Source organism: Coniosporium apollinis (assembly GCF_000281105.1).
Source record: "Coniosporium apollinis CBS 100218 chromosome Unknown supercont1.44, whole genome shotgun sequence".
NCBI classification, from domain to species: Eukaryota; Fungi; Ascomycota; class Dothideomycetes; genus Coniosporium; species Coniosporium apollinis.
The window spans coordinates 136161-163022 of record NW_006913306.1 but is presented as its reverse complement, the minus strand read 5'-3'; the positions used below and the strand labels follow the sequence as shown (position 1 = coordinate 163022).

Genomic DNA, 26862 nt, shown 5'->3' with positions numbered 1-26862 from the left:
GCGGGTCCCACGCGCCGACGATCGCGCGTAGGGCTGTGCAAGTCTCGGCGCCCGGATGTGCTTTGAGGTTGAAGCTGACTGTTAGCAGTGAGAGTATCAGACAGCAGACGGAGTGTTTTCTCCAGGTGAGAAGACAGGTCGGGATTGGCGAGTCATTAAGCGGGTTCGCAAGCTCCCTAAGCTTCTGTAGGGGACCAAGGAGCTGATATCATCGTGGGCGGTCAGGTGTCGATCACCGCGGGGTTCGCTTCGTGCAAGCCTTGAAAGGTCGCGTCGCTGGGGAGCGCTCCAGGCGGTGGGAAGGGGAGGGTTTGACTCCCGCTGCACCGAGAGGATGGCTACACAGCTACTGAGCGTACGAACAACAGGGAGAATGGGATATCGCTGAAGAAACCACAATGAGACACACAAACGGCGGGGTGGTGGAGTTCTCCATCCCTAAGCACCGTTGAAGCGGCTAAGCCCTTCGAGAAGGCCGCCAGAAGCCGGGCTCGGGCGCGTCTGCACCCACATCTTGCACTGGACCGGCGCCCGCTCCTCCTAGTCCAGTCTGCAAAGTACCTAGGTAAGCATCGAAGCGCTTCTCAACCTGTCAAACGGGTCATAGCCTATCGCCGAGATCCTGACCGGAAAGACGAAGCACGGCCAGATCTGTCACCTAAGTTGAGGAAACCCTTGAACCGTCAGGGCACCGTCAACACCGCCCGCCTGTGACTCAAATGGCAGTGCTACAGCGGCAACAGCTACCTAGGTAGTGATCGCGAACTACCGTTCGACCTGTGCGGCGCAAGCGTAGAGGTAGGCGGAGTATCCAAGTGGCCTGCCGTGACTCACTCGGCAGGAGCGAAGGGAGTCATTTGTATTTCCCTCTAAAAGAGCAGTTTTCCAGTCTAAATCTACTTTCTCCGACACTTCCGGATAGCTCCAAAAAGAGCCTCCATAGGTTTCCTGAGCGTACACTTACTGCCGTGCTTGGCATAAACAAGACTTGTCTTTCTTCAGTCAGTCCAAGCAATAAGCAACCCCCAACGTGCGACTATGGCTGAACCACAAACCACCGCACACGAAGGCACAGCTGCCGACACAGCTTCCACGAGCACAGCGCGGCGGCTCTCAGCAACCCCATCCGACACACGACCTCTCTCGGAACTGCTCGAGCAGTATAGACAAGCTCTCAAGACGCAGCACCCCGGGCAAGATCTCTCCCACATCCGTGCCCTCATCTCCCAACGTATGGCAGAAGCCGCCCTGTCCGACGACGAGATTGAAGGAATCGAATCATCCACCAACAACCGCATCATTTCATACTCCCCTAGCCAAGCGCAACGCACCCAGCACTCTGCCTCGCCGACGCCAAAGCTCCGCTCAGCACGGGACGTGCTCCACAAGCTCCTTTGGGATCCCAGCTTTGAGGCCGACGACTACGTGGTGGTATACGAAGACCGGTTTGTGGGTGAGATGGAGAAACGGATCAGGGAGTGGAAGAGGGAGCAGACGGATGAGGAGTTCATTCCGGAATCCAGAGTTGTAAAGTTCAAGAGGATCAGCAGCGGCGTGGTTGTCTGGGACCGGAGGCTGAAGGCCGATTCTGTTTTTGGAAGTGGGTATGGCTCGTCTGCGGGTTGACGGCTGGGCCCGGAAGGATCCCCGTTGCATTAGGGAGCCCACTCCAGCGGGTCAATTCCTAATCTCATCCTGCATACGCGGGTTCCATGCCTAGGGAAGTCCTGGCGCAACGGCTGAAGTGGCTTCTGCCGCAAGTCGACGAAGACACCAGATGGCCATTCACCTCCGAACAGCGCTCATTGGAAGGCTCGACGGCAGGTCTGTAACCTAACGGCCGGTGAGATGGAAATGTTCTTGGGATACAGCGTGGTACGAGAAGAGTTGATTGGACTTGCCTCGTCTACATCTACGCTTGTCAAAGGCCATTACGCTGTAGTTTACGCCTTTAGCTAATTCGTATCAAGAGAGATGAGGTGGAGTTGGAAATCACTGAGCCGCTGATGCTTGGATTCCCCATAATCCGTACTTTCAAAATATGAAAACATGTAAACCAAGTGCGCCCGAGGAACAGCAGCCCGTAAAGCTGCCCTTCGGCTTCAACTTGGAAACTCCGAGTTGGCCAGGTGGCAAAGCATCGGCAAGGTGCCTCGTGTGAGGAGAGGTAGCCTCAATCTAAAATTAGATGACCAGCATCCTGAGACAAATACTCAGCCTCTCCATCTCTTCCTGGAACACACAATTCCAGCCCGCTCACACCACTCTGTAAGCTACCGCGTTTTAGCTGCTGCGGTAGCACCCGCGAAAGCACTGCGGAGCCGTGGCCGAGCCTGCCGATGGTGGAGCTTTGAAGATACTTACACTCCATCCAGAAGCGCTGATTGGTCAGTTGCACCGCTGTCCCTTGGGGATCCGACGGGTCAAACCTGGCAGTGCTCAAAGTCCGATGAGGTCGCTCGGCTGTAAGACGATGCCGAGCTGTAAAGGGCCATTCACATACGGCGTCAGGCCCCTAAGTCAACCGGACTTTCGGGCAGCGAGCTGCTTATTGCGGTACAGGTAAGTGGACAAGGCGGCTCCGCGTAGGCAGAGGTATATATCAGCCGTGAGAGTTCCCAAAGGCTCTTCATCCATCAAGCGTTTCAACTACCACAAACCTCCCATACACACCAAAGCATCTCTCCGTTCACCTCAAAATGCCTACCACCTCCGTCTCCACGCCCATCCCGGCCGGCATGACCGACGCCCAGGCCGTTGCCGCCGTCCAGAACCACGAAGTCATGATCCACGCCCTCGCACCCGAAATCATCTCCTACAAGATGTTGTCCGGCGACCCCAAGAGCAAAGCCGTCTACGAAGTCACCGACCGGAAGCCCATCGGCCAGACGACCTACAAGCTCACCATCACAAACGTCGCCGGCGGCGTCGACACGCTCGTCAACGCCAACCCGCCAGTCGGCACTCTCACCATCGCCGGCAAGTGGAGGGTCGCCAACGGCAAGCTCCAGGAGGATGTCGACATCGACGGCAACTTTGTCATGAAGAGGATGGCGAAGGGCAATGTGGACAAGACGCACCCGAGCCAGCACGTGAAGCTGCTCGCGGGCGTCAAGGCCTAGATTGGATGGCCGCGCTTTGGGAAGCATGGTTGGAGTGATGTTTTGGCGCCCGACGGAGTAGATGGATTTGGTTTATGTATCAGGCGGTATGCGGAAGCTGACAGCTAATCGCTGGCCTGCTCAGGCATCGCCTTGGGATGTTTTCGCAGGATGCGAATTGATCAGCCTGGTATGGAATGTCTGTACTGTCATTCAAGCGTTTAGAGTAGACAGCAAAACATTGAGCGAGTGCGTCGGATTCACGATCAATTGTATCAACTGTACCAACTGTTAGCATATCTCAATCCTCTCTCCAGTGAGGCGGCGTGAGGCGGGCATGGCTCAAGGCTCACACCCGACTTCTGAAGGATCTTCACGTGACCGCTTCCCCCACGAGAGCCATTCCAGAGCCATTCCAGGTCCACACCTGATCGTCAGCCAAGCTTTGCGCTACGTGCGGCAAGGCAATTCGTTCTCCTGCGTCCGCCCGCTCATCATCCTGCATGAACCCTGCCAGGGACGTGGCCCAGCCTTCTTAATCATCTGGTTTGCGCCAGCGCCTTCACAACTCGGCATCATGACTATCGCGAGCTAACATTTATCCATGCGTTGGACTCCGTGCACATACACGAATCCACAAGCTCCGCTCCCGTTATCATGGACGACCTAGTCGTAAGTATTGCTTCTCCGTCGCAGACTTTGCTGCAAATCCTGATCGCATAGTAGGAACTTGGGTTCGAAGGCATCGACAAAGGCGTGGACAAATACTACGACAGAGTCTACGAACATATGCCAGAAAGACCGCATTTACATGGCCACCATCCGAACTGGAACAACGATCAGAAGCAGTATGGTTATCCGAACAACTACAAGAACGACGATTACCCCGATGAGCCACCCCGTGGTCGAGTGGACCAAGCAAGAAACGGAGTCGCCGGCGCTGTGAGGGATAGCGGACTTGGTTACGACAACCCGGGAGATCTATATCCAGATTCACGATACCATGGAGGCAGAGCGCGAAGTTCAAGCAACGGATATGACAGGAGAGGAGAAGGGCATCGGAGGGGATATGATGATGAGAACGGTTATCGGAGCGACCACTCACGGCATAGCGACGAGAGAACGCGGTATCCGGGGCGCGGAGGGGGTGGCGGCCACAAAGCGCGGCAACACTACGATTATCCGCAGCCACCACCGTACCGAGGACCAGCCACCTACGATCCAAGAGACTATACTACAAACGATCGCTACGCAGCAAGCGCCGACTACGCGCGTTCGAGCGGCGTCGCGCCTCCGCCCAGAATAACCTACCCGCAACCCGCCTACCCAAACCCACCTTACGAGCCTCCGACCTCCAGAAACGCCTATCCCGCTCCCTACAACCACGTCTCCAAGTCCAGGTACGATCTTCCCGACGATCCATCCGCACCGGAAGACTACTACGACCGCGACCTAGACGAATACCGCAACTCCTCACCTCCCCGCTCGCCAAGCTCGGTCACAGAATCCCGACGGTCCAAGAGGCCGCGCTCGCGCAGCAGAAACAGGAAGACGGCCTTGGCTTCCACTGTAGTTGGGGCTCTAGCCGGTGGACTCGTCGGAAGTGAGTTCGCGAGAGGCAGCAGGCTAGCTGCAGCGGCAGGGGCGGTCATCGGTGGCCTTGGGGCGAATGAGCTCGAGAGGAGGGGGTATGATAAGGGGAAGCCTAACGGGAGCAGACGAGAGGGAGGCTGGAAGGCGAGTTCAGGGTGGGAGGACGATTCTAGGTATGACGATAGACGTGATAGACGGAGGAAAAGCCTCTACTGACCGGTTGTACTCTGGCATGTGCACGGGGTTGTGAGGAGAGGCAAAATGATTGGAAGGCAGAAAGGGTTCGGAACAGCCGTGGATGGCATCTGGGAAGACTTGGTCTTTAAAGGTACATGGCTCGGACGGTTGACTCGGTGTTCTGTGGCTAACGAAACGCTGGGTTGGGAAATGCGTAGCTGGGGCGTTATGGAGTCTTGTTTACGAACGGATGATTTGATGGGTTATGAAGGGTTAGAGCCAGACTCACTTGGGCGAGCTTTGGCATATGGATTGCGATGTCGCTCAAAATACCTACAGCCTTATCGTCTCGGGGCTGAATTTTTCTTATCTGCTCTGTCCGTTGTATCTACGCTTTGATGTTGATGGGAATCGTAACGTAGGTCACGTGGTTCGTACAGCCTTTCCTCAACCTCGTTGAACCACTGCGCTTCTCTAGATGCTTAACCCAGACTACCGTTTCCTCAGTCAAACCCGTTTAAAAATCTCAAAACACTTCGCAGAATTAGCAGTGACTACTACTACTTTCATCGTGTGAGTTAGCAGCAGCGGGCTGATGCGTTGTGTCCTCGAAACACCTCGCTGTACCAATCTTACGCTTTGCTTTTCTCCCACTCTCCGCCTACTCTCTAGGTTGACTTTACTCAGCCGCTGTCGGCATAGTCATTAACTGTTCTAACTCCAGGCTTCGTCAGCGGGCCGCATATTTACGCTTGAAAAATTTTGGCACCCTATCAGACGGAATCTCGGACCACTTTCGAGCCTTCGCGGAAACAACAGCAACGCCTGGTTGCTGGAGACGCATTCACCGCTTCACACTCAAATCGGTCTTTAAGAGCTGTCAACAAAGACCAGAGGTCAAACAAGGATAGAAAGACAGTGCTTTAGTCTGTATTGGCCGTTCGGTTGCCAGGCCGCGTTGCATGGATGTGTACTATCATACAGTTTGCTAAAAAGAAAGACGGCCCCAACACTACCCCGTCCTGCGCAGACTCCAGCCGACATCGCGACCGGATGCTCCCCAGACGGCAGTAAAGACAACGTTGCTCCGAAACGCCAGATCCTATCAGGGCAACCCAGACTTGCACGTCACCCAATACCTGCCCAGAGAATGTAGAGGCCGTGTCAATGTTTTGATCAGAGAAAGAAGTCTAGGAACGACGGACAGGAACGCTCTACCGCCACACGCCCTTGCTATTCATGATACTCCCCCTCACACTCCCCGGCGTCGGCGTTGTACTTGAAACCCGCACATGCCCGCTCCTGACCCCCTCCCTCTCCCTCCCCCTCTCTTCCCCCATCGTCGTCGTCCTCCTCGCACCCGTCTTAACAACCGGCGCCGTCCTCGGACTCAGCACGCTCATCCGCGCTTCCTCCCGCTCCCGCGTGCCCATCCGCCGTGCATGACTCGCCGTGAACAGCGCGTTCTCGTTCGGCGGGCTTCCCTGCGCCGTCGCGGTCGGGCTTCTCCTTCTATGCGTCCTGCTGTCCCGGCCTGAGGACGAGGTGCGCTTTATAGCCGTGCGGATCTTCTTCGCGTCCGCGCCGTCGAGGCCCCAGGATTTCTCAGCTTCGTCCGAGGATGAGGAGTTGCCGCCGCTGTCTGCTGGTGTTACGTCCGAGGAGGCGGAGGCGGTGTAGACGTGGTGCAGCGATGAGCGGTGGGGTGCGCTGTTTGCGGCCATCTCGCGGAGGGGGGAGTGCTCGGAGTCGGAGGAGAGATAGCTTAGTGTTGGGGGTGCGGGAGAGCCTTGAGATTTCTTGGACAGGAAGCCTGTTTGGAAGCGGGAGCTGGTGGGTTTGGCGTCGAGGGAGGTTTCCGGTGGTGCGGGGACGGGGGAGGATTCGAGATCGGAGGCGGAGACAAGGGTTGGTAACGGGGGTGGTTGGAGCTCGACAGTCGATTGCTCAGGTGTCGACTCGATGGGCTGCGGCGTCACTTGGAATTCAGCTAGAGCGCCGTCTTCAGTGTCATCTTTCCATCGGACGCCGCGTTTCAGGCTCTTGACCGGGGATTTCTTCTTCGGGGTGAAGGTTACTCCTTTCTTCGCACCGCCCATCTTACGCCTCCTGGGAGAGCCTTTCATCGGAGACGAGCCCAGATGAGGCGCATCCAGCAGACTCGGTCTGGATATCGGTGCTCGCATTGGGGAAGGAGCCATCAGATTTGCCGCCTTCTTCCTCTTAGGCGTACCGGACTTCGTGGGCGGGAATGCTTCGGTGATAGGTAGGCCACCATCCGGCTTGATGACTTGGGACGTTGCGTCTAAGCAAGCGGTGCTTATCTTTCCTAGCAGGTTTCTCGCCGCCTTTACCGCTTCCGCTTCGTCCATTATCATGATCTGGCCGAGGATTGCGATAGTTTCGAAGTGTGCTTGCAGCAGGACTTGCATGATGGCTGCATCGCCGCCTTTCTCCTGCTCCAGGACGCTCGTGTAGGCTTCTCGGTCGGCATTTGATCTCAGTAGCTCTGCTTCGCGGATCAAGCTCGAAGCCTCGCTTCCGTCGCTGGCCCCGTCGCTCTCTTTCAATTGCCTCAAGCCGGTCTGCACTGCGGTCTCTACGGCGCGTTCCCAATTGTTCTTCGCCAGCCGCTGGTGGTAATGCTGCCGGCTGCTCTCCAGTTCGGCCTGTATACCTAAAGCAGTCTTGCGCGTTGCTACCAGGTTTTTCGGAGGTTCCTCGTCTTCTCTGATTTCCGTCACAGCGTCGAAGCCAGCTATCCACGCAGAGAGCATGGAAATTCTGCGCTCCACTTGCCGGAGTCTCTTCATAGTATTGATCCTCTCCTGTCGTTCCGCGGCTGAGAACTCGTATGCACTGCGTATCCTTGAAATGCCGTCTCGGACAATGCCATCCCTCTTCTCGGTTGATTTGTGGAATTTGTCAAAGTAGACTCTCTCTTGGTCCTTCTCTCTTGCTTTCAGCTCATCAATGAGAATGCGCTGCTCGTCAATTTTCTTAAGGTAGTCCTTCACGTGGCGGTTGACGTTGTAAACGTTCTTCGTCACCTTGGTCTGGATGTTCTTCGCGCGATTCGCGTACCGGAGCGTGTTCTGCGTCTCATCGAAATGCGCGCTAGAGGGACTGACGCAGACAATCATCACAGTTCGACAGTTGCCGCCGAGGGAGAACTTCAGTAAACGGGTAAGTTTCGAGTTGCGGTACGGGACATGGTTGCGCTTCCGAGGGTCGCAGAGCGCATTGATACAGCTTCCGAGCGCAAGGAGAGACTTGTTGATGTTGGCGCCTTCGAGCAGCCGCTCGCCGCGGTTCTTCGTCGCACTGGCACGTTCGCTTCCTGCAAGATCGATGATGCTTAGGGTAGCCATGGTGTGGGGCTCGTTGACATCTGCGTTTCGGTCTTTCTGTGAGACGTTGATCTGGAGTACGGCGTGCGAGCGCGAGGAGGTGGCGTTGGCTTCGGTGGGTGACATTGTTCGGTATTCGTTGCCTCGTACGATGATGTCCATCACTTCTTGTACCTGCAGGAGTCAGTGTGTATCGTTTCCATGTTTTTGGGGTACGCGTACATTTTGAGGATGGTGACTCGTCAAGCCAGCTACCGACACTGCTTGATTCGCATCTTCGCGCAACATCAGGCTCTGCTTGCTCCCGCCCGGTACCAGCAGATCACGTATCGTCTCGTTGTAGATCTCCAGGTAGGACAGCGATATCTCTGTTACTTTCTCTTCTTGTACATCCTGTATCCGCTCAAACAGCTCCTGCATCGTGAGGAATATGATGCCAGGCGCCTGTGCCGTGCCGGTAATGGTGTGTGTCTTTCCGCAGCCAGTCGCGCCATACGCAAACACCGTCGCATTGTATCCTTCCAGCACACTGTCCAGTAGTGTCTTCGTGGTCGCTTCGTACACATCGCCCTGGGTGGTGTTTTCGTCGAACACCTTGTCGAAAACAAAAGTCTGGTCTTTGACTCGCTTTCCCTGCGGTCCTTGGGATCTCAGGCGCTGCACCGGGTTGTCGTCTGGAGGGTCAAACACTCTGCAGTACCCATTAGCGGCGTCCAGTCCCCACATGGCACGACGTTACCCCGTACAAGCACTTATCGTCGACGACCTTGATGACCGGTTTTAGACCCTTTTGCTTCAGCTGAGGAGTGGGCGCACAGGCGAGTGAGCCATCACCGAGGAAAAAGGGCCCGTCGTCGGTTTTCGCTAACTGGGCAGCTTCTCGGATTGTGAATGGACGGACCCGAACGGTGACGGAGATGGAGGACGCGCCGTCGGAGGCGGTCATTGTTGGAGATTTATACGTTTATCAGGTTTTGTCTGGAGAGATCGGACTGCAGAAGCTTCGCGGGGGCATTGACGGCTTCGGACGCTGGTGTGGTGAAGTTGTGCGCTGTGCGTACCTACTTTCTTGGTGTTATGGTTGGAAATTGTAAATAGTGACCGGTAGAATTTCGGATGGCGTTGAAACATCCACTCCTCGCCGCCTCTCCCTGCATCTTCGCAGCTCGCCGCCGCAGCTGTTGACGGAGAGCCGTACCCGCGGCCAGCACTACGCTTCCAGATTGTTCGACACGAATTTGCGACAGATCTGGAGCTAGAATCCTATCGTTACAAGACTACCAGTACCGATCACGTACCAAACGTGAGATCAGGATCAGAAGTGAGTTACTAAAACGCCGACTGCATCGAGGGGAGACCTCAGAGGCTTGGTGCAAGGTCAACCTGCTGTATGGTTCCGTATGGAACGCTGAGAGATTCCTTTTGTTTTGATTGTGAGCGCATCGTGGGGTGTTAACGAAGCACACTATGCTTGCCGGTCTTTACAAGGAAGCAGTCCTTGAGATGTCAATGACTTTCGTTACCAGGAAGATATTTAAGTACCATTTAGCCACGCGGTGAGTCTTTAACAGGGCTGAAGTACTGTGAGAGGGGGTATATACAAGAGTGACCACCGTGAAACACGCACAGTCATGTTCAATGCTCTTAAGCAAGTTCCCACCAGAGTTGCTCCATGCAACAGACTGCAGCACGACGCTTCTCCTGCTGTCCAAACCGCAATCTCCGGAAGACCCGATCAGTCCTTAATACCAATAATGACTTCCTCCAATGGTCGGCCTCAGACCCAGACTCATCCCATCAGTCCCGTCGACGTCCATCGGCAGTTCGTCTCCAAGCTGCCTAACGGCGTCATCCCAGTTCTCCCAGTTCACAATCCCAGTTCCTGTAGCTTGGTTGTCGAGTTGGTCGCTGAGAGCGTTCCAGTCAAAGCTGGCGTCCAGGTTGAACTGCTCTGGGATGATCTCGGCTGATAACCTTGGTGCGGCGTCGAAGGATGGTGAAAGAGACGCCGCAGAGGCCATGGTGATCGGTTGAGGCGTCAGTCCGGTTGACGGGCCGAAGCTTACGGGCCTGAAGGGGGTCATCAGGCTGTTGCCCAACGGTATTTCCCTGTTCACAGCGAACTGTGGATAAGACATCTGCGTGATGTCGAAAGTATCCTGTGCTGCTGGAGTCGGCAGTCCTGATGCCGCCGCAAATGGCTGCGAGGAGCTTGACCGCAGCGGCAGCGTCGGCGCCGTCTCCGGCAACTCGGCGTCTCCGTCCTCGTCCAGCGCCTTCTGCCGCGCCTCTTGCGCCCTCGTCATCAGCTTCCTCAAAGGCTTCCACAGCGCACTCTGTTTCTGGTCATGCGAGTCCTCCCACCTCGCCGCCGCCGTGGCTTCGACGGCCCTCCACGCTCTTTCTACGTGCGGACCTCTTGTACGCACGCAGAGTTCTGAGAGCAGGAAGGCGATGGCGTGCCACTGGACATAGGTGCGGAAGAGCCAGCTCCACCGCATCGTCCGTGCTTCAGTGTACAGCAGGAGCGCGTACTCCACGTTCTCAAGGCTTGTGACGAAGAGCTTGTCCCTGATCCCCTGCGGCAGGCTCGCGCCGCCGTCGAGGCGCTGGAAAGGATGGTATAGCATCAGCCACATCTTGCTCGCAACCAGTCTCGCCACTGTCGCCATAACCCAATAGAGCGGGACGCTCATATCCGCATGACGCAGGTACTTCTCTTCAAGCCGCTGGTGGTACTGCTGTATCCATTTCTCCTTCTGCTGGAGCGACGCCATGGCGTACGTCCCGCTGCATTTCGTCTTGAGGCCGAGCGGGGTGTACTGGATTCTGCGGAGAACGGAGGCGACTTCGAAGCGAATGAGGCCGAACGTCATCTCTGTGGGGCCAAGGCGCTCTGCAGGCAACTCTTTCATATCAGGGGACAGGTCGCTGTCGTTAACATTGAGCGGCATCTTCGTGTCAAAGCTCGCCTCGAATATCGTCGGATCACAGCCGTGGTCCTCGCTTGCTCGCACATCGACAAGGCAGATTTGATACCACAGCCGTCGGCGCATCTCAATGTCGAAGGGAGGAATATCAAAGTGGCTGCCATCGCGGTGTAGACCAAGCGCTTGAGCTATGCGTACCACAACAGCCGCCAACGTAAAAAGTTCGCGGGCATCGTTGTTACGACGGAGGAGGATAAGGAAGATGACGAAGGCTTGGAGAACAATGACTTCGACGTCTGTTGTAAGGAAATGGGCTCGCGCTAGGGACTGTTCGAAGGCAAAGCGATATCTCTTGATCAGAATGTCCTTCTCTTCGCCCAGTTGAGTTAGGCACTGTTCATGGTCGAGGGTTGTAGCTACGCCATAGTAAATGGAGAAAAGTAGTGCCTCGAGACCCTTGGGTATACGGTCCAAGTACGCTTCCAAAATCTTTGGTTCTATGCTCGGGATGTGGAGGATTTTGACTATAGGATCGATGTTCTCCTTGTACATCTGCCAGTAAACAGGTATTCGCTCTGCTGCTGGGTGCAGCGGGACCATGTCGACGCTCGTTGAACTGAAGCCAAACATAAAACCGTGATGGCTTGTCCCACTATGCGATGTGGACGGCGAAGGATAGTCCTCTTCTTCCTCGTCTGAGGACTCGTGAAGCATTGCCTTCAGGTCCTCCACTTCATTGTTCAGACTCGCCCAGTAGCTATTGTTGATGTACCTGCTTCTCCCTTCCTCCACCACAAGCCTCCCAAACCTCGCCGCGTTGTCTTCCAGGTCGGCTTCACTTGTCTGAGCTTTGAAGCAGTTCCCAACTTCCTCTCGTGTGCTTAGCTCGTCTTGCTTTTGCGCCTCCGAGCTCTTTCTGCTCTGTGAGCCTTGTTGGTGTGGCCGCAGCCGCGAGACGCCACTCCCCATCACGTCCTCCTCGACCTGCATGCCCAAGCTCTGCACCACGCCCTCCAGCTTCCTCAGCCTGTCCATGAGTTCTGCATCCTGTGGTTTCCGTGGCTTACGCGGCGCACGCCCTGGCGCAGGGAAGATGCAGTCGATGTGGGCCTTGGTACAGTTGCCGCATGGCTGCTTCTTGTCGCACTTTACTTTGCGCCGGCGGCAGGTGGTGCAAGAGCGGGGATTGAAAGCGCCATTGGCGGAAGCGGAGGAGACCGATGGCTTGTGTATGCGGCTGTTGTGGGTGGTATACTCGGCGGAGGCGGTGCGGGGGACTGGGGAGACATGGTCGTCTGGCGAGTTTGAGGCCATTACGCTTCGTTTGTAGTGCGCAACCAGACATGTATGAACTAATGGAGATGATGGGTGTTATAGTACGATGTGCTATATGGACGCTGATGCCACGGCGGGCTTCTCTGAATATGCCGCTACGCGGTCGCGGTAGCCCATAGACGAGAGCTTGAACAGAGGAAGTTTATTGAGCATGAGACTGCGGTTCTGGTATAGACTCGAGGACTTTGGAACAGGAGTTTGGTGGAGAGAGTTACGAATCACATTTGGGGATGCAGAGGACGCAACGAACGGTGTTCGATACGAAGAGCAGTGTTCCCGACGTGTCTACTAGAGGGAGAGGTGGATTTCACAGTGATCATAGGAAATTGACTGGACATGCCATGGGCAGCGGTCTGCTTATGCAACACAAGCCTCAAAGCCAAAGATGCAGCCATCGTCGGCGGGCTGCCGGCTTGTGGGTTGGCGCCGCCTTCGATTGCTCCGGTTGAGCGACCCTCTGTGTGGCGGCTGGCCAATAGAAAGCGGGCTACCCCAGAACAAGCATTGCTTACTATTGCTGACAAAGATGGATCTAGAATCTAGATAGATATAGCCTGATTCAAGAGCTTAATACCATGCTCATAGAGCACAAGAGGCTAATCGGGGGCGATGGCAGAGCAGCAATTCGTGAACGCCAATTGCTTTATCTTCGTGCCACGTGGTATGGCTGTATCTTAGGCAAAATGCCATCTGCCTCAGGCGATGTACCATGAGTAGGATATCATTGACACGGATCTCCACTAGAAAGTGTTTGGATGCTTCTGGTACGATGACCAGCCTCCATGAGGGCTGTTAAGGCCCTATCGCCGTATCTCACTCCTCCAATACAGCTTTCCTGCCCAGCCCCAGGCCCGGCCTCCTCGTCCGGTAAAACTTCTCAAGCCAGTTCCTCCGCTGTGCCTGCGTGCACCCCTCGACCACAAGCGCGAACTCAGTGGCATCGGCAAACCCAAACGTCTTCGCCATAGTGCAGAACTGCCTCTTTCTAACCTCCTCCGGCGGCCTATACTTGAACGCGATTTGACTCCCTTCCTCCTCGCTTTCATCATCAAAATCAGCATCAGCATCCAGAACGCCCGCTGATGAAGACTTCTGAAGTCGCTGCGACTGGCTTCCCCCGAAGACCGCTTTACCAATCATGTCAACATCGTTCTCGACCTCGACGGCGCGCCGACTGAACGCCGTCTCCGCTCTCGACGTGCCAATAACCTCGCTGTTCTCGTGCGTATACTGCACGCCTGCGCTCGCCAGGATGGCCTGAACAGCATCCGACTTCTTCCCTCCGCCCTTCCTGAACTTCCTCTCCTTTTCCGGCAAGTCAGCCGTGACAAGCTTTGCGAGCTGCGACATCGCCGCGTCCTCGTCCTCGCCCTTGATAAAGTCCTCCGGGTCATCATCATCGCCATCGTCCTGGGACGCAGAGGCATCGAAGCCGACGACCTTGACGCCCGCCTTCGACTCCGCGACGTTAGTCTTGTTGACGATATCCCTGAGGACGATATTGTCGCCCTGGAAACTAAAGAGGTTCGCAAGCCCAAAGATCTCGCCTTTCTTCTCCTTCTGGTCCTGCACGCCCTTGAAGTAGCGACGCTCGAGGGAGGCGTTGTAGCCGATGTTCGCCTGCTGTTGCTTATATATCTGGCGGGCGTAGACAATCTCCTCGATCGTGCCCGCGCTGACGAGACGGAAGACCTCAACGTCCCTTGTCTGCCCGATGCGGTACGCGCGGTCTTGGGCTTGAAGGTCGTAGGCAGGGTTCCAGTTGGGGTCGACGACGACGACTTTGTTCGCCGAGGTGATGTTCAGGCCCACGCCGCCGGCTTTCGTGGAGATGAGGAAGACGAACTGGGCTGGGTCCGCGTTGAAGGCGTCGACGGTTTTGGCGCGGTCTTCGTAGCTCATTGCTCCGTCGAGATAGGACACGTTATAGGAGGTGGTTGACGTGAACAGCATCTGCAGCATCTTGAGTAGGCGTACGGAATGGCTGAATACTAGGACTTTGTCGCCGCATGCATGCCAAAAAGTCAGGAGCTTCTTTAGGATCTTCCATTTACCACAGAAGTCTTGGTTCGCATAGTGCAAAATCGAATCCTTCTGCTGGTACAGATCTTTCCATCGGTCCGGAACCGCAATCTGGAGGTTCTCAAGGTCCTTGGCTTGTTTCTCCTGCGGGTCTGTAGATGTCGGGATAAGCTGTGCGAGATGGTTTGCTAGCTTTTGTAGAAAGACGATGGCGGGAAAGACGTGGTTCTGCCACTTGCCACGGCCAGGGATGTCTGTGTAGCAGCACCAGCCCCGTTTCTTCCCTGAACCGCAGGGGCATATCTCAGACGAAGAACGGATGTACTCGATGGTATCGCTGTCGACAATGTTCTCATAAGCATCCGCCTGTGTATCCGTCAAGGGGCAGAATACAACACGATCACTCTTCTTCGGCAGCTGATCCGCGATGAGCGTTTTCATTCGGCGCAGGAAGAACGCAGGAAGGAGGTTCTTGACCAGCGAGGTGGCTGTTTTCCTTGCCTTCGCTAGCTGCTGGTAGGTTGCATCATGGGCTTGACCCATTTTCAGCGGCTCGCTGATGCACATCTTCCAAGTCGCCAGAGAGCCGAACCTCCCAGGATTGCTCCAGTTAAGAAGCGTCCACAGTTCCTCGTACTTGTTCTGGATTGCCGTTCCTGTCAGGCCGATTCGGCAGAGAGCATTGATGTCGTTCATTGCCTGTGTGACCTCGGAGCTCCGGCCTTTGATGATGTGGCACTCGTCCGCTACGACGCAGTCCCATGCAACGATATTGATGGCGCCTTTGTTGATGCGATAGGTGGTGTAGGTTGTGATTACGATTTCTACACGGCCGCTGAGCGCCGCTTTGATGGTGGCCTCTTTGATATCTGGCGCTCCGTGATATACGTAAACATGCCACCAGCCCCACCTCTCCAGCTCTGACTTCCAGTTCTCCATCAATCCACCAGGGCAGATGATTAAGATTCTAGGATAGAAGGCCTTGGGATGGGTTGTTCGAATCTTTCGCATCCGCTTCGCGTCCCGCTCATCTCCGGTCTTACCAAAAGCGGCCGTCAGGAATGCGATGACCTGGATGGTCTTACCCAGACCCATGTCGTCACCGAGAATGCCGCCTTTCTGGAAGACGAACAGGTTGTGGAGGAACTCAGCGCCTTGGACCTGATACTCTCGCAGCAATTGCGCAATCGATGCTGGGATGATCCCTCCAGTCTTCTTTAAGACGATATCTCGGTACTTCCCAGGAGGCTTGAGGTGCGGCAAGGCTGGCTTCTCCTTAAGATACTCCAGTCTCTCATCGTCGGAGAACTCGACATCTTCGTAGTCGGGTGGAAGATTCAAGCCAGCATCAATGAGCTGTTCACGCTCCCTCTTGCTGTATCTGGCCTTGAGCCACTCTGGCAGCGTCTGGTCCATAAGCTCGTCCTCATCCTCCGTGTCTGTGCCATAGGTGTTGTTCTTCTTTAGCGACGGTTTGATGTTGTCCACCGGGTCTGCCGGCTTTCTGCCCCTCCTTCCCACGATAGGTTTCGAAGTTGCTGCAGTAACCCTGGCTCTGGCCTTCCTCTGGCCGGCCGCGGTGCGCTTGCGTTTCAGTGATTTGCGGTCCTTGAATATATTGTACGCCGCTCCGACATCTTCGTCATCCGACCACTCGACTTTGACACCATACTGAGGGGCATCGCGTATCTGGGGACGCTCGCTCGGTTCGATTTCATCGTCTTCTTCTGTTGTCGAGCCTTCGGATGCGCCAGCGATATCTGCCAGCCAGGTATCAGCACAACTTGTACGATTTGTTCGCGTCGTGATGCCCTACCATCAATGTATTGGTCAGTACCTCCGAAATCCTTTCGCACAGCGGATTCAGACGTAATCGCAAGGTCGCTGTCATCCATTTCACCCTCCATCCTGTTGACACGCTCCTCTGCGGTCATGCGATAACGCGCAGGTTTCGGACTGTGGTTCGAGCGCGGCATTGGATAGCATGCTGGCGATGTTGTTGGCAGACAGATAAGATGTAGGGAAATGGGCGTGGTGAAGTTAAGATGCAGTCGCGGTCGCGCTGGCGCGAAAGCAGATGAATAAATGTGGGGGCAGCGATCTGACAGCGATCACCCGAAAGCTTGATTCAGCCCTATGGGCTCTAGATGTCGTCACTGAATTGAAGTATGAAGCACCCCACTCCAAATGCAATTGATTACAACTGAACTCAGATACCAATCTACACAGATTATCTAGGGCCGTACGCTATTGCAAGCATTTTTCGGTAGTTCCAGTGGGTCCTGCAAGCCTACCTCCCGCCATTCTCTCTATCCATCCACCAAACCCACACAAGACCAACATGGGCGGAGGACCAATGCCCGACACCGTAGACCTCCTCATACTCGGCGCCGGCTGGACCTCCACCTTTCTAATCCCCCTCCTCACGCGATCCAAAATCAGCCATGCCGCAACCACGACAACCGGCCGCGACAACACCATCCCCTTCAAGTTCGACCCCACCAGCAACAGCCTAGACCAATACAAGACCCTCCCGTCCGCAAAAACGGTCCTCATCACATTCCCCCTCACCGGCACGGGCCAATCCGACCTGCTCACGCGCTCCTACCGCCAAATCCACGGCGGGAGCAACAACTGGATCCAGCTCGGCTCCACCGGGATATACAAGAATGACAGCGACTGGTCCGACGAAACCAGTCCCTACGACACCAGCAACGCCCGCGCAATCGCCGAAGACGAGCTCCTCACCCACGCCTCCGGCTGCGTGCTCAATCTCGCGGGCCTCTACGGCGGCTCCCGCGACCCCAAGAACTGGATCACGCGCGTCGCGAAGACGAAAGCCGAAGTCAAGGCCAAGGGCGCGCTACATCTTATCCATGGCGAGGATGTTGCGAGGGCTATCCTAGGTGTGCATAGGCACTTCACGCCAGGAAGGAGGTGGATCATCACGGATTTGCATGTGTATGATTGGTGGGACTTGATTGAGTCGTGGGGCGCGGAGGCGAGGGAGAGGGCGAGGAGCACGATGGGGGAGGAGGAGGCGGAGAAGCTGGAGTTCGTGAAGTGGGTCGGGGAATTGATGGTTGAGGAAGGGGTTAGGGCGTTGCCCAGGGATGTGGAGACGCTGGGACGGAGGTTGGATTCAAGGGAGTTTTGGAGGACGGTGGGGGTATGGCCTAGTCAGGGGCGGGTCAGGTAGCTGTTGCCAAAGTATCAAATGGTTCGCTGGCCGAGCTGTAGCGTCTATTGATTGCTACTGCTTGCGCTGCGGAGCGGTGTTCAGACACGAATATCTGAGACGTTGCAGCTTCTACTTGAGCTGTCTCGTCTGATAGCCTCGCCTGTCGCTCTTCGCTTAGGCACAAGGCCTTAGCTTGACCATACGCCGGTCTTGATCCACCCTACTAAGGTCCTCAGCTTCTACGGTGGAGGCATTCCAGCAAGCGGGTGACGAACAGTGGATCCTGAGCGGGCGACGGCCACGTATCCGCTGTCTAGACGATCACTCTGAAGTCAAGCCTCCGTGACAGGTGATGTTGCACGGAAGCCGATCTCCAGTGCCTAGTCTGAGACTGGTCCGAGCGAGCCGGCAAGGGTAATATGGCTTCCTTTGGTGACAGCCCTCCCATGCTGCTCTCAATTTCAGCCGGCTTCACACCCCCTCCTCAACTATCCTCCTCCCATGCGCCCTAACAACCGCATCCAAAATCCCTCTAACCCTCTTACACCCATCCACCGCAACCGCCAACATGCCCTCAACCCTCTCGACTCTAACCCTCGTCTCCAGCATCAACACTGCAACCTTATCATTGTCCCCCAGCACCCCCGCCGTCAGGAACGGCAGCTCCTGCTCCTCCAGCCCATTCAGATCCAGCAGCGGCTCGTCGGCATCCTCGTTCGCAGTGCTGCCGGCTGTGCAGGCGCACAGGTAGTCGGACATGGGGATGCCGGCGTCGATCAGGGCAAGGGTTGCGGCATTTAGGCAGGCAGCTAGGAGGGAGCCGTCTTGGGAGAGGACATGCAGGGTTAGGGTTATGGTGGAGTGCGGGTAGAGGTGGGTGAAGATGGTGGAGGTGAAGGCGGTTGTGAGGGTGTGCTGCATTTCTTGGGTACGCCTATCTCACAATGGCTATCAGCAAACAGCTCCGCAACAGCACCTCCCTCCCCAGTATCCCATCCCGTCCCATCTCGACTGTAGTAGCGGCGAACTCACTTATCAGCCCTCCCCCTTCGTTTCCTCTCCACCCCGCTAAAGCCCGCAATGCTGATCTCTACCTCCACTCTACACTCCTGACCCGCGCCCTGTGCGGTTCTGCGCCCCTCGGCAGGGCCAGTCACGGTGCAGATGACCTTAGTGTTCCCCATCTCGAGGTAGGAGGAACCATCGGCGGCGGCTTGGGTCGAGATTTGCGCGTGGATGCGGCGGAGCTCGTTCCAGCGTCGGCCGTCGAGGCGGAGGAGCGCGAGGGAGTAGGTTGAGGTGTCGAGGGGCATTGTGGGGGTTTGTGAGGGGCGTGGGTGGGTTCTTGGTGTTTGACGATGGATTCGTGGTGGATGGGAAAGTTTCTGGCTTGGCAGATGGGAATCTGGGTGACGGGAGATCTGCGACACTAGAGGGTTGGCTGCATCTGTCAGGAACAGGGCTGTGGACCATGATGAATGGCTTAACATGAACTTCAACGCAAAACATCAGTCAGTTCGTGATCGAAGTTCTAGCCTTAGCTCTCTGATGAACGCCTCGTATGTCACGGCAATCACTACTCTAACCATCTCAGAAAGATTTATCGGGCGTATCACTTGCGCCAAGAACGGGAGCCACCACCATAGCGTACAGACTCCGTCAGTGCATCAGCGTTGACAGAATAAATGCCGAGTTGACGCTTTAAATGCATAAAGAGCAATATATATAGAGAGATGTGAGGACGAGCGCTTCAGCCCTTTCCTTCTTCCCTCATCGCTTCCCGACACTTCCCATCTGAAACCCCAAAGCCATGCTCATGAAAACTCCTTGAGCCTACCATCGTTCTCTCTATCTTACCCAACAGACCTCAAGCCAAACCAAACATATCACTGGAAAGCACCGAACCCCCTCCGCACCGGGTGCCCCCTCAGCCCATTCTCCTCGCGCTGGACCTGCTCGAGGTAGGCATCCTCTTGCTGCGCATCCATGCGCGGATCCCATCCGTTAGCTTCTGGCTGCGGCCGCGGCGCTAGCGCCGGACCCAGCTGTGGACCATGCCGCGAATGCGCTGGAGCTGGGTGGCCGTAGTTCTGGGGTTGCTGCTGCTGCTGTGGATAGTGATGCTGCCCCGAAGGCGCAAGAGGTCGAAACGAATTGAACGTCCGCATATGACTGCTCGGGTCACGCGGCGTCAAAGAAGGCGATGGTACTCCCGCCGCTGGCGCCACTATTGTGGTCTTCAAAGCTCTAGGCCTCCTCTTCGCGCGCTCCTGCGGCGTCTTTTCTCCTCCCTGGCTTTCGGCAGCAGCTCGTTCCGGATCATCCGCATTGTTCGCGTCTAGAGAGTTCGCCGACCCTCCCTTTGCCTGCTGGCTGTCTGCTTTCTGCTCGGCGGCTTTCGCTTTGCGCTCCGCCCACCAGAGCGTCATTGAGTGGGAGCGCTTCTCGGATTTCACGCGCTGCCGCCGTTTGTGGTGGGGTGGGACGGAGTTGGGGGCTTCGATGAAGTCGGCGCCGGGGGTTGCGTTTGTCATGAAGGGATCTAGAGCGGGTGTTTGCTGGTATTGTTGGTCGGGCGGGGCCTGCTGTGGTGGATGTGGTGTCTGAGGTTGTTGAGATATGGAAGCAGAGGGCGATGCCTCCAGCGCGTTGTTCTGAGCTTGGTAGTCTTGATCCTGAGGCTGCAGCTTGGATGCATTGGATTTTCTTGGACCTTTCTTTATGCCCTTGTCGCTCCTTGCTGCGAGGTTCTTACTGCCCGGCGGTCGTCCTCTGCGATGGACTGGGGCTCCGTAACTTGGTGTCTTACTATCATCCTCTCCTTCCTCCTCAGTAGTCGTCGTAACACTCGTGGCTCGCATCTCTTGAATGCGCTGGGGCAACAGCGTCATGGCTTTCGCAGCCAGTCGTCCCCTCTTCCTAATAGGTTGTCCCTCTACATCAGGCGTCTCGCTTACCGCGGCCCTCTTCCTAGCTCCGCCCCATCCTCTATGCACCGGCGCAGCATCAGAGGTCCCGTTGGCGCCAAGGTCGAACCTTCTGACCGCTCGCCTCGCCCGCTTGCCGCCTCGGCCCCCTTCGTCCTCGGTCTCACTGGCAGCGGCAGAGCCCAAATCACGCGCCCGGCGTGTGCGTAGCTCGCGGCCACCAACGAACTCGCCACCGATCCTCTGCGAGAAAGGGTCCTGACAACCTGGCGGCTTCTTAGGGTCAAAGGCGTAGCCATACAGTTCCGCTTCTTTCATATCTTCGTAGACGGCGGGGTCGACTGGTATCCTGCCGCCTGTACATGGCTTCTTGGGAGGATGGGATTGAGGTGCAGTGATGACATCGAGTTTGATGTACTCGTCCTGCCAGGCGCGGAGGGCTTTTTGTGTGGCCAGTGCGAGGTCGTAGAGTGACTCTGTTGTGCGGGCCGAGGGCGCGTGCTTTGTTAGTGCCTTGACAAACGCTTGTGGATCTGTCATTGGTAGGAAGCGTGAGCGGAGGAGGTACTCGGCGGGATCCTCGGGGAAGTCGGATTCGGAGGGGGTCGTGTCGCGGGAGGCGAAAGGTGGAGGAAGATCGGTATCAGATAGGTCGTCAATCAATTCTGCTGGCTCCATCGCGGACGTCGGCTTTGCCTTGTCCAGCAGTTCTTCGCTGGCCCCGTGCTGAGCGTCGCGTAGCTGGGCTGGCTCTCTACTTGCATTCTCCGGCTTTGATGCATCAGTTGCAGGCGGTGATAACACGGCCCCCGGGGGAACGACAATATCAGGTGTGCCATGCCCCTTCATCTCACCGAGGGGCTCATCAGCGCGTTCTATGGAATTGACGGACTGATCGGGCTGCAGTCCCCCTTGCTCTTGTTGCTCTTGTTGCTCATCGAGCGGAGACTGCGGAGCAACAATACGCTGTCGCCAGTTCCTGCGGCCGCCGCGCTTCCTTCTGGATGGCATACCCCTGCGAGACGTCGTTTTCAGCGGGACTCCGTAATTGACATGCTCCGCTAGGGCAGACTCTCCGTCCTGGACCGGCTCTAATACATCGTCCGGAGCCGCCACCTCGCCCGGCAGCGATTTATGCAGAGCTTGTTCTGCCTTCACCGTTGCTTCCTCCTCGAGTCTCTGTAGTCGCCGTCTTTCCAAACCCTCTAAAAAACCTTTCTCCAGACGACTGAAGATCAAGAAGGGTGACTTCCACGTGACTTGGACGTGGTCTGCCATGGAAGGTGTTTTTGACGGTTTACCACCGACAAAAATCTGATCGTATATAGAACTGGATGACGAACGAGTGACCTTGCGCTCAAGAGCTGGCGATGTTGAGACGTTCTTTGCTTGGCTCTCGGCTGGCGTGGCGGATGTGGTAGAGTTTGTTTTGCCTCTACTGCTTCTGGTCCGCATTATAGATGCTCAAGTGTGTAGAGAGGTCCAGCAAACAGAGAATCACTTTGACCGAAGAAAGCTAATGATGAAACACGAAAACAGAACGAGTGAATCGAGACTGGATTTCCCGTGACTGCTCCTCCAGAAAAGTGTGCCACACGCCGGAAAGGTCAACTGCAACACATACGGCCGACCCTGAGCGTGATGAGTGAGGACAAAGCCACCCGTTCTGTCACTGTACCGATAGTATGCGAGACAGACAGTAGAGCTGAGGAAGGAGGGAGCGTGAGGGTATCTGGATTGTTGTGTGATCGATGGATCATGGGAAATGGTTGTCGTCGTGGTCAGTGGTGAGCATTGTTCTCTGCCATTGGCTGAGCCAATCAGAGTGCTTCTGGTCAGCCCGCTACGGAGCTCCTGCCGCTGGCGATTCAAGCAACACAGCAACCACACCGAACAAAGAGAACAGCTGCAGACGTTCAACTCAGCAATCAGCAACTAGCAACACTGGCAATTCGTAGTTCAACCCCCGCAATGGCCCAGAAGAAGGCCCTCACAGATGAAGAGCTCTTCGCTCAGTTCGAAGACATTCCAGAGGACACCCCCCCAGTCCCTACAACCACCAACACCACCACCCTAGCTCCCAACGCCGCAACCGCAAAGAAACCAACCCGATCCACCGCTCACACGCCCAGCGCCGAAGGCCCTGACCCCCTTGCCGAGCTCGAAAGTCTAGCAGCCAGACCAGTAAGCCGGCCTGCAACACCCAAGCTCTCCTCCTCCAGCACCGCAAGCCGCAACCGCTCGCCCAGACGCCCCGGCACTGCGACGCCACCGTCGTCCGGTCGAACGAGTGAAGACAGACCCGCCCATTCCTATGCGCTACCCAGAAGGTCAGGCGAGAGCACTCGCTCCTTTCACCAGAGCTTCACCCCTTCGTTGGAGGAGACCGCCGAACACGAGCAGAAGGCTCACGCCGCGTCGCTAGCTCCTGAGCCAGCGCAGAAGAGCGGCGGTGGTGGTGGATGGTGGGGCGGGCTGTTCGCGACAGCATCGGCCGCTGTGAAGCAAGCCGAGGCCGCCGTAAAGGAGATCCAGAAGAATGAAGAGGCTCAGCGATGGGCTGAGCAGGTCAAAGGCAATGTCGGCGCCTTGCGTGGTTTTGGTACTGCCTCCCCTTCCTCCCAATCCACCCGTTCAGATCTTGAGGATATCACCTCACGCAATACTAATACCTCCACTACCCAGGCGGCGAACTCAAATCCCGCGCCCTCCCTACCTTCACCAACATCCTGCACACCCTCGCCCCGCCCATCTCTCAACACGAGCGCCTCCAAATCCACATAACGCACGACCTACTGCACTACCCCTCCCTCGACCCCCTCATCTACCGCACCTTCGCGCGCGTAATGTCGCAAGTCGAAGGCGGAGACCTCCTCGTCATCCAGCGCGGCTCCGAAGCCACACATACCTCCGACCTTAGCGCCAGCGGGTGGAGCGACGGGCCCTGGTGGCGCCAGGGGGGCGTCAAGCGTGATATCGGGGCCGTCAGGGGCCTGCCGGAGGGAACCAAGCTTGCGAGGGTTGGGGCGGAGAGCTACGCGGCTGAGTTCTTTGCTGCGAGGGGCGGGGTTGAGAACGCGGCGAGGATGGCGACGCAGGTCCTATCGGAGACCAATCCGGTGAGGAGCTCGGATATCTTTTTGGCGGTGCAGGCGGTCGGGTATGCGGCGCCGAAGGAGCTGTTTGCGGGGAGTCAGGCTGCGGGAGAGAAGAGGGGGGATGGCATGGGGGAGGGAGGGGGTGTGGTGCATGAGGAGGATGAAGCGGAAGAGCTCATGGCTTTTGCGATATACCTTCATGACCCTATCCACTCTCTCGCGTTCCCTACACTCTCGCAATCTTTCCCGGCGAAATGGGTGCATTGGCTCGATGCCTCTGCGCCCTCCCCCACCGCAGATGACCCGGACCAGCCGTCAGGTCAGCTCCCGCCTGAGATTCTTACAATCATCGAAGAAGGCGGCGTGGATCCGAGGGAGTGGATCAGCGAGTGGATCGAGGAGGCCATCGGCCTCGCTGTCGGTGTCGTTGCGCAGCGGTACGTCGCGAGGCGGATGGGGGTTGGGGAGGGTGGGATCGGGAGGGGCAAAGCGCGGGCAAGAGCTCTAGAGGAGGGTGGAGGGGAGGCTGCGAGAGCGATATAATGCGGTATACCAGGTTCGCATGTACGTGCGTCTGTATTTGCGAGTCCTTCCAGCGAGTCTGATTGGAGGGAAGAAAGGGGGCGCGGGTGTGGTGGAAACATCTGTTCTGGGCGTACGCGTATGCCTTTGCGAGGCTGGCTAGGGGAACGACCTGCGCAAGGAGAGGCAAGGGCGGTGGCGAAACGGCTAGGCTGTCTTCGTCCTTCTCAGCTTGGATATCGTGCGAAGCCGATCGTTCTCGTGCCACTACAAACGCTCACTTCATCCTGATTGCAAGGAATGCATTGACGCTGCTATAAGCTAGGACGGCAACTACGGACGAATATTTCACGTATAAGGGCGTCTTCTGTCTCCAGGACAGTGATTCAGACGTATGCGACTTCGAAAGACGGTTTGGATAGAACGGAGTTATGCTGATGTATAGAGACTATGCTCGTTGCTACTTCAACTGCAGACCCCAAGGTCCAGTCTTGTTCGCCTCATCACCCCCTCCAAGCAGTCAACAGCACATTAGTATACGAGCACCTAACACTACTAGCCACATCATTAAAGCCCACCAGCCGCGTCAGCCCCGGAAACTTAGCCACCCTTCTGGCACCCATGCAGTTAGCATGCTCATACATCTCACAATCCACTGCTTATCCAGTCCAATATTTTTGTCATCGGGCCTGACGCTGGAAATCTTGTCGTTAAGATGGGCCGGCACGTTAGTGCACTTGGCATCGACGAGCGGCATCCATTCGCATCTCTTGAAATCGCCGTCGATGCAGAGGACGAAGCCGGCGTCGGTGCTGCGTTTCTGGGTCTTAGGGGTTGTCTTTCTGGTATTTGGTTTTGGGTCTGGGTGGACGGCGGTGTACGCCTCGCGCTCCTCGATGTCAATAATAGGGATGGAAGTCCCTTGCTCTTCTGTTCTTGGCTGAACCTTCTTGGTTGAGAGCTTCCTGACCGCGCTCAGCAGACCGGCCGGCGGTGCTGCGGGGGCTGGCGCCGCGCTGGCAATCGCTGCGAGCGAGGCTGAGAGGACGATCAAGGTGAATCTCATGTTTGTGGTGGTTGTGTTGCTGAGGTATTAGAACTCAGGTAGACTCGGTGTTTGGGGAGTGAAACGGAAAAGGTGTTTATAGTGGTATATGGCAAGATGAAAATTCGGGTTTCTAAGACGCAACTAAAGCGACTCGGTATTCGAAGGAGGGTTACGTTGTAAGATTGATTTGAAGAACAAGGGATGCCTTCGATTAGGAAACATACAATAAAGCCAGTTGGATGTTCTCTTTATAGGAGGTTCGTTTGGCAATAGCATCAAAGAACCATTGTTTGAACAATGGATCGACCAGAACGATTTCAGAGAGCAATCCCAAGCCAGGAGTGACACATTGACCCTAGGCTTGAGTACAGCAGAGGGTTTAGTAACTGCTCTAATGAAGCCTGTTATAGCGCGGAGGATGTAGCTGATTGGATGCTTCGGAGAAACGTACAATCGTGTTTGCTCATGAGTGTGCTAGCAATGCGCGACGCAGAAAGCGTGCGGGACTAATTCACTGCTACTTGTTTCACTACGAATCGGTCGGGAAACTGGAAGTTTGGACTCAAGCGCTTATGTTGTAGATGGGATAGACACGCATGCTCACGCATCTGAAAGGAATCATGTGCCGCTAGAATTTGCATGAGCTTCATAGGTAATTCAGTTGCGGCTCCCTCTGACTCGTTGTCGTTTTCCGCGATATTATGGACATGCGACGCAGTAGGACTGAGGCGTCGAAGGGAATGCTATTCGAGCTTGCAAGGCCACTACAACTGCGTCATTACAACGGTATACAGGATGACCTACTACGCACAACATCATATGTCCCACTTGAACAGACAATTTATCGCCAAAAGAATTCGTGGAGCATCCCTCGTCACTCCCATCACTGGCCGTACCAACCAACGCATTGACAGCACCGATACAACGACGCCAGAAAGTCTCCTGATACCATTTGCAAAGCGCCTAGCTTTTCCCCAACGGCCTCCCCGAGTTGCCCGTCTGCGTTCGTCTTCAGGCTACCACGACTTAACCGAAGGCCTCCGAGTCCACGTTGCTGTTCCGAAATCACAGTGCCATGGACTGCTCTTCTGCCTCTTCGCTTCCCAGTCATCGCGAAAGTGTCCAAGCGACCGACGGAAAAGGTAGATCGTAGCGGTCCGAGCAGATCCGTGAGGCGAAATGAGCATACAAGCCGGAAGATCCGAGTTTCTTGGCAAGCTTCGAAATGACTGGGAAAGGCCTGACGTGGAACGCTCCGATAGTCTAAAACCGGTCAGTGCTAGACCGCCCAAATGCTTGCGTTAGCTACGAGTAGCGCGAGGCCAAAGATCCTCTGAGAGAATCTGCAGCGGCGCTGAATGCTGTGCCACTGCGGGCTACCCTGGGACTAACACCAGCGTCATCGAACTCGAACAGCGTTGATAGAGGAGCGTCATTGTTTCCGCCTCCTCTCGAACGGGATTGCGCGACAAGCGTCTGGGCATGTTAACTCGTGTCCAGCGGACATGACATAGAGAGCCCATAAAGGTCTGATATGTCATGCTAGACACTACTCGCCGTTATCTTTCCGTAGTCCGG

The 26862-nt window shown here is 56.1% G+C and overlaps 11 protein-coding genes across 11 annotated transcripts; 5 read left to right on the top strand and 6 right to left on the bottom strand.

Moving 5' to 3' along the window:
* Nucleotides 1–1038: 1038 nt before the first annotated feature.
* W97_07694 (uncharacterized protein) lies at nucleotides 1039–1626 on the top strand (the record flags this gene model as incomplete). Its single annotated transcript, XM_007785611.1, has 1 exon — nucleotides 1039–1626. The coding sequence occupies one exon, from the start codon at nucleotides 1039–1041 to the stop codon at nucleotides 1624–1626; it is 588 nt and encodes a 195-aa protein (XP_007783801.1).
* Nucleotides 1627–2699: 1073 nt separating this feature from the next.
* Nucleotides 2700–3122, top strand: W97_07693 (uncharacterized protein; the record flags this gene model as incomplete). The annotated part of the gene is made up of 1 exon (XM_007785610.1): nucleotides 2700–3122. One exon carries the CDS (start codon nucleotides 2700–2702, stop codon nucleotides 3120–3122), a length of 423 nt encoding a protein of 140 aa, XP_007783800.1.
* Nucleotides 3123–3758: 636 nt separating this feature from the next.
* Nucleotides 3759–4910, top strand: W97_07692 (uncharacterized protein; the record flags this gene model as incomplete). Its single annotated transcript, XM_007785609.1, has 2 exons — nucleotides 3759–3773; nucleotides 3828–4910. 2 exons carry the CDS (start codon nucleotides 3759–3761, stop codon nucleotides 4908–4910), a joined length of 1098 nt encoding a protein of 365 aa, XP_007783799.1.
* Nucleotides 4911–6085: 1175 nt separating this feature from the next.
* W97_07691 (uncharacterized protein) lies at nucleotides 6086–9167 on the bottom strand (the record flags this gene model as incomplete). The annotated part of the gene is made up of 3 exons (XM_007785608.1): nucleotides 6086–8395; nucleotides 8444–8912; nucleotides 8968–9167. The coding sequence occupies 3 exons, from the start codon at nucleotides 9165–9167 to the stop codon at nucleotides 6086–6088; spliced, it is 2979 nt and encodes a 992-aa protein (XP_007783798.1).
* Nucleotides 9168–9963: 796 nt separating this feature from the next.
* Nucleotides 9964–12465, bottom strand: W97_07690 (uncharacterized protein; the record flags this gene model as incomplete). The annotated part of the gene is made up of 1 exon (XM_007785607.1): nucleotides 9964–12465. The coding sequence occupies one exon, from the start codon at nucleotides 12463–12465 to the stop codon at nucleotides 9964–9966; it is 2502 nt and encodes an 833-aa protein (XP_007783797.1).
* An 834-nt stretch (nucleotides 12466–13299) lies between these two features.
* W97_07689 (uncharacterized protein) lies at nucleotides 13300–16484 on the bottom strand (the record flags this gene model as incomplete). The annotated part of the gene is made up of 2 exons (XM_007785606.1): nucleotides 13300–16268; nucleotides 16325–16484. 2 exons carry the CDS (start codon nucleotides 16482–16484, stop codon nucleotides 13300–13302), a joined length of 3129 nt encoding a protein of 1042 aa, XP_007783796.1.
* A 365-nt stretch (nucleotides 16485–16849) lies between these two features.
* Nucleotides 16850–17707, top strand: W97_07688 (uncharacterized protein; the record flags this gene model as incomplete). The annotated part of the gene is made up of 1 exon (XM_007785605.1): nucleotides 16850–17707. The coding sequence occupies one exon, from the start codon at nucleotides 16850–16852 to the stop codon at nucleotides 17705–17707; it is 858 nt and encodes a 285-aa protein (XP_007783795.1).
* A 453-nt stretch (nucleotides 17708–18160) lies between these two features.
* W97_07687 (uncharacterized protein) lies at nucleotides 18161–19002 on the bottom strand (the record flags this gene model as incomplete). Its single annotated transcript, XM_007785604.1, has 2 exons — nucleotides 18161–18623; nucleotides 18722–19002. The coding sequence occupies 2 exons, from the start codon at nucleotides 19000–19002 to the stop codon at nucleotides 18161–18163; spliced, it is 744 nt and encodes a 247-aa protein (XP_007783794.1).
* Nucleotides 19003–19575: 573 nt separating this feature from the next.
* Nucleotides 19576–21894, bottom strand: W97_07686 (uncharacterized protein; the record flags this gene model as incomplete). Its single annotated transcript, XM_007785603.1, has 1 exon — nucleotides 19576–21894. One exon carries the CDS (start codon nucleotides 21892–21894, stop codon nucleotides 19576–19578), a length of 2319 nt encoding a protein of 772 aa, XP_007783793.1.
* Nucleotides 21895–22587: 693 nt separating this feature from the next.
* Nucleotides 22588–24257, top strand: W97_07685 (uncharacterized protein; the record flags this gene model as incomplete). Its single annotated transcript, XM_007785602.1, has 2 exons — nucleotides 22588–23218; nucleotides 23302–24257. The coding sequence occupies 2 exons, from the start codon at nucleotides 22588–22590 to the stop codon at nucleotides 24255–24257; spliced, it is 1587 nt and encodes a 528-aa protein (XP_007783792.1).
* Nucleotides 24258–24836: 579 nt separating this feature from the next.
* Nucleotides 24837–25302, bottom strand: W97_07684 (uncharacterized protein; the record flags this gene model as incomplete). Its single annotated transcript, XM_007785601.1, has 2 exons — nucleotides 24837–24848; nucleotides 24886–25302. 2 exons carry the CDS (start codon nucleotides 25300–25302, stop codon nucleotides 24837–24839), a joined length of 429 nt encoding a protein of 142 aa, XP_007783791.1.
* Between the last annotated feature and the right edge of the window lie 1560 nt (nucleotides 25303–26862).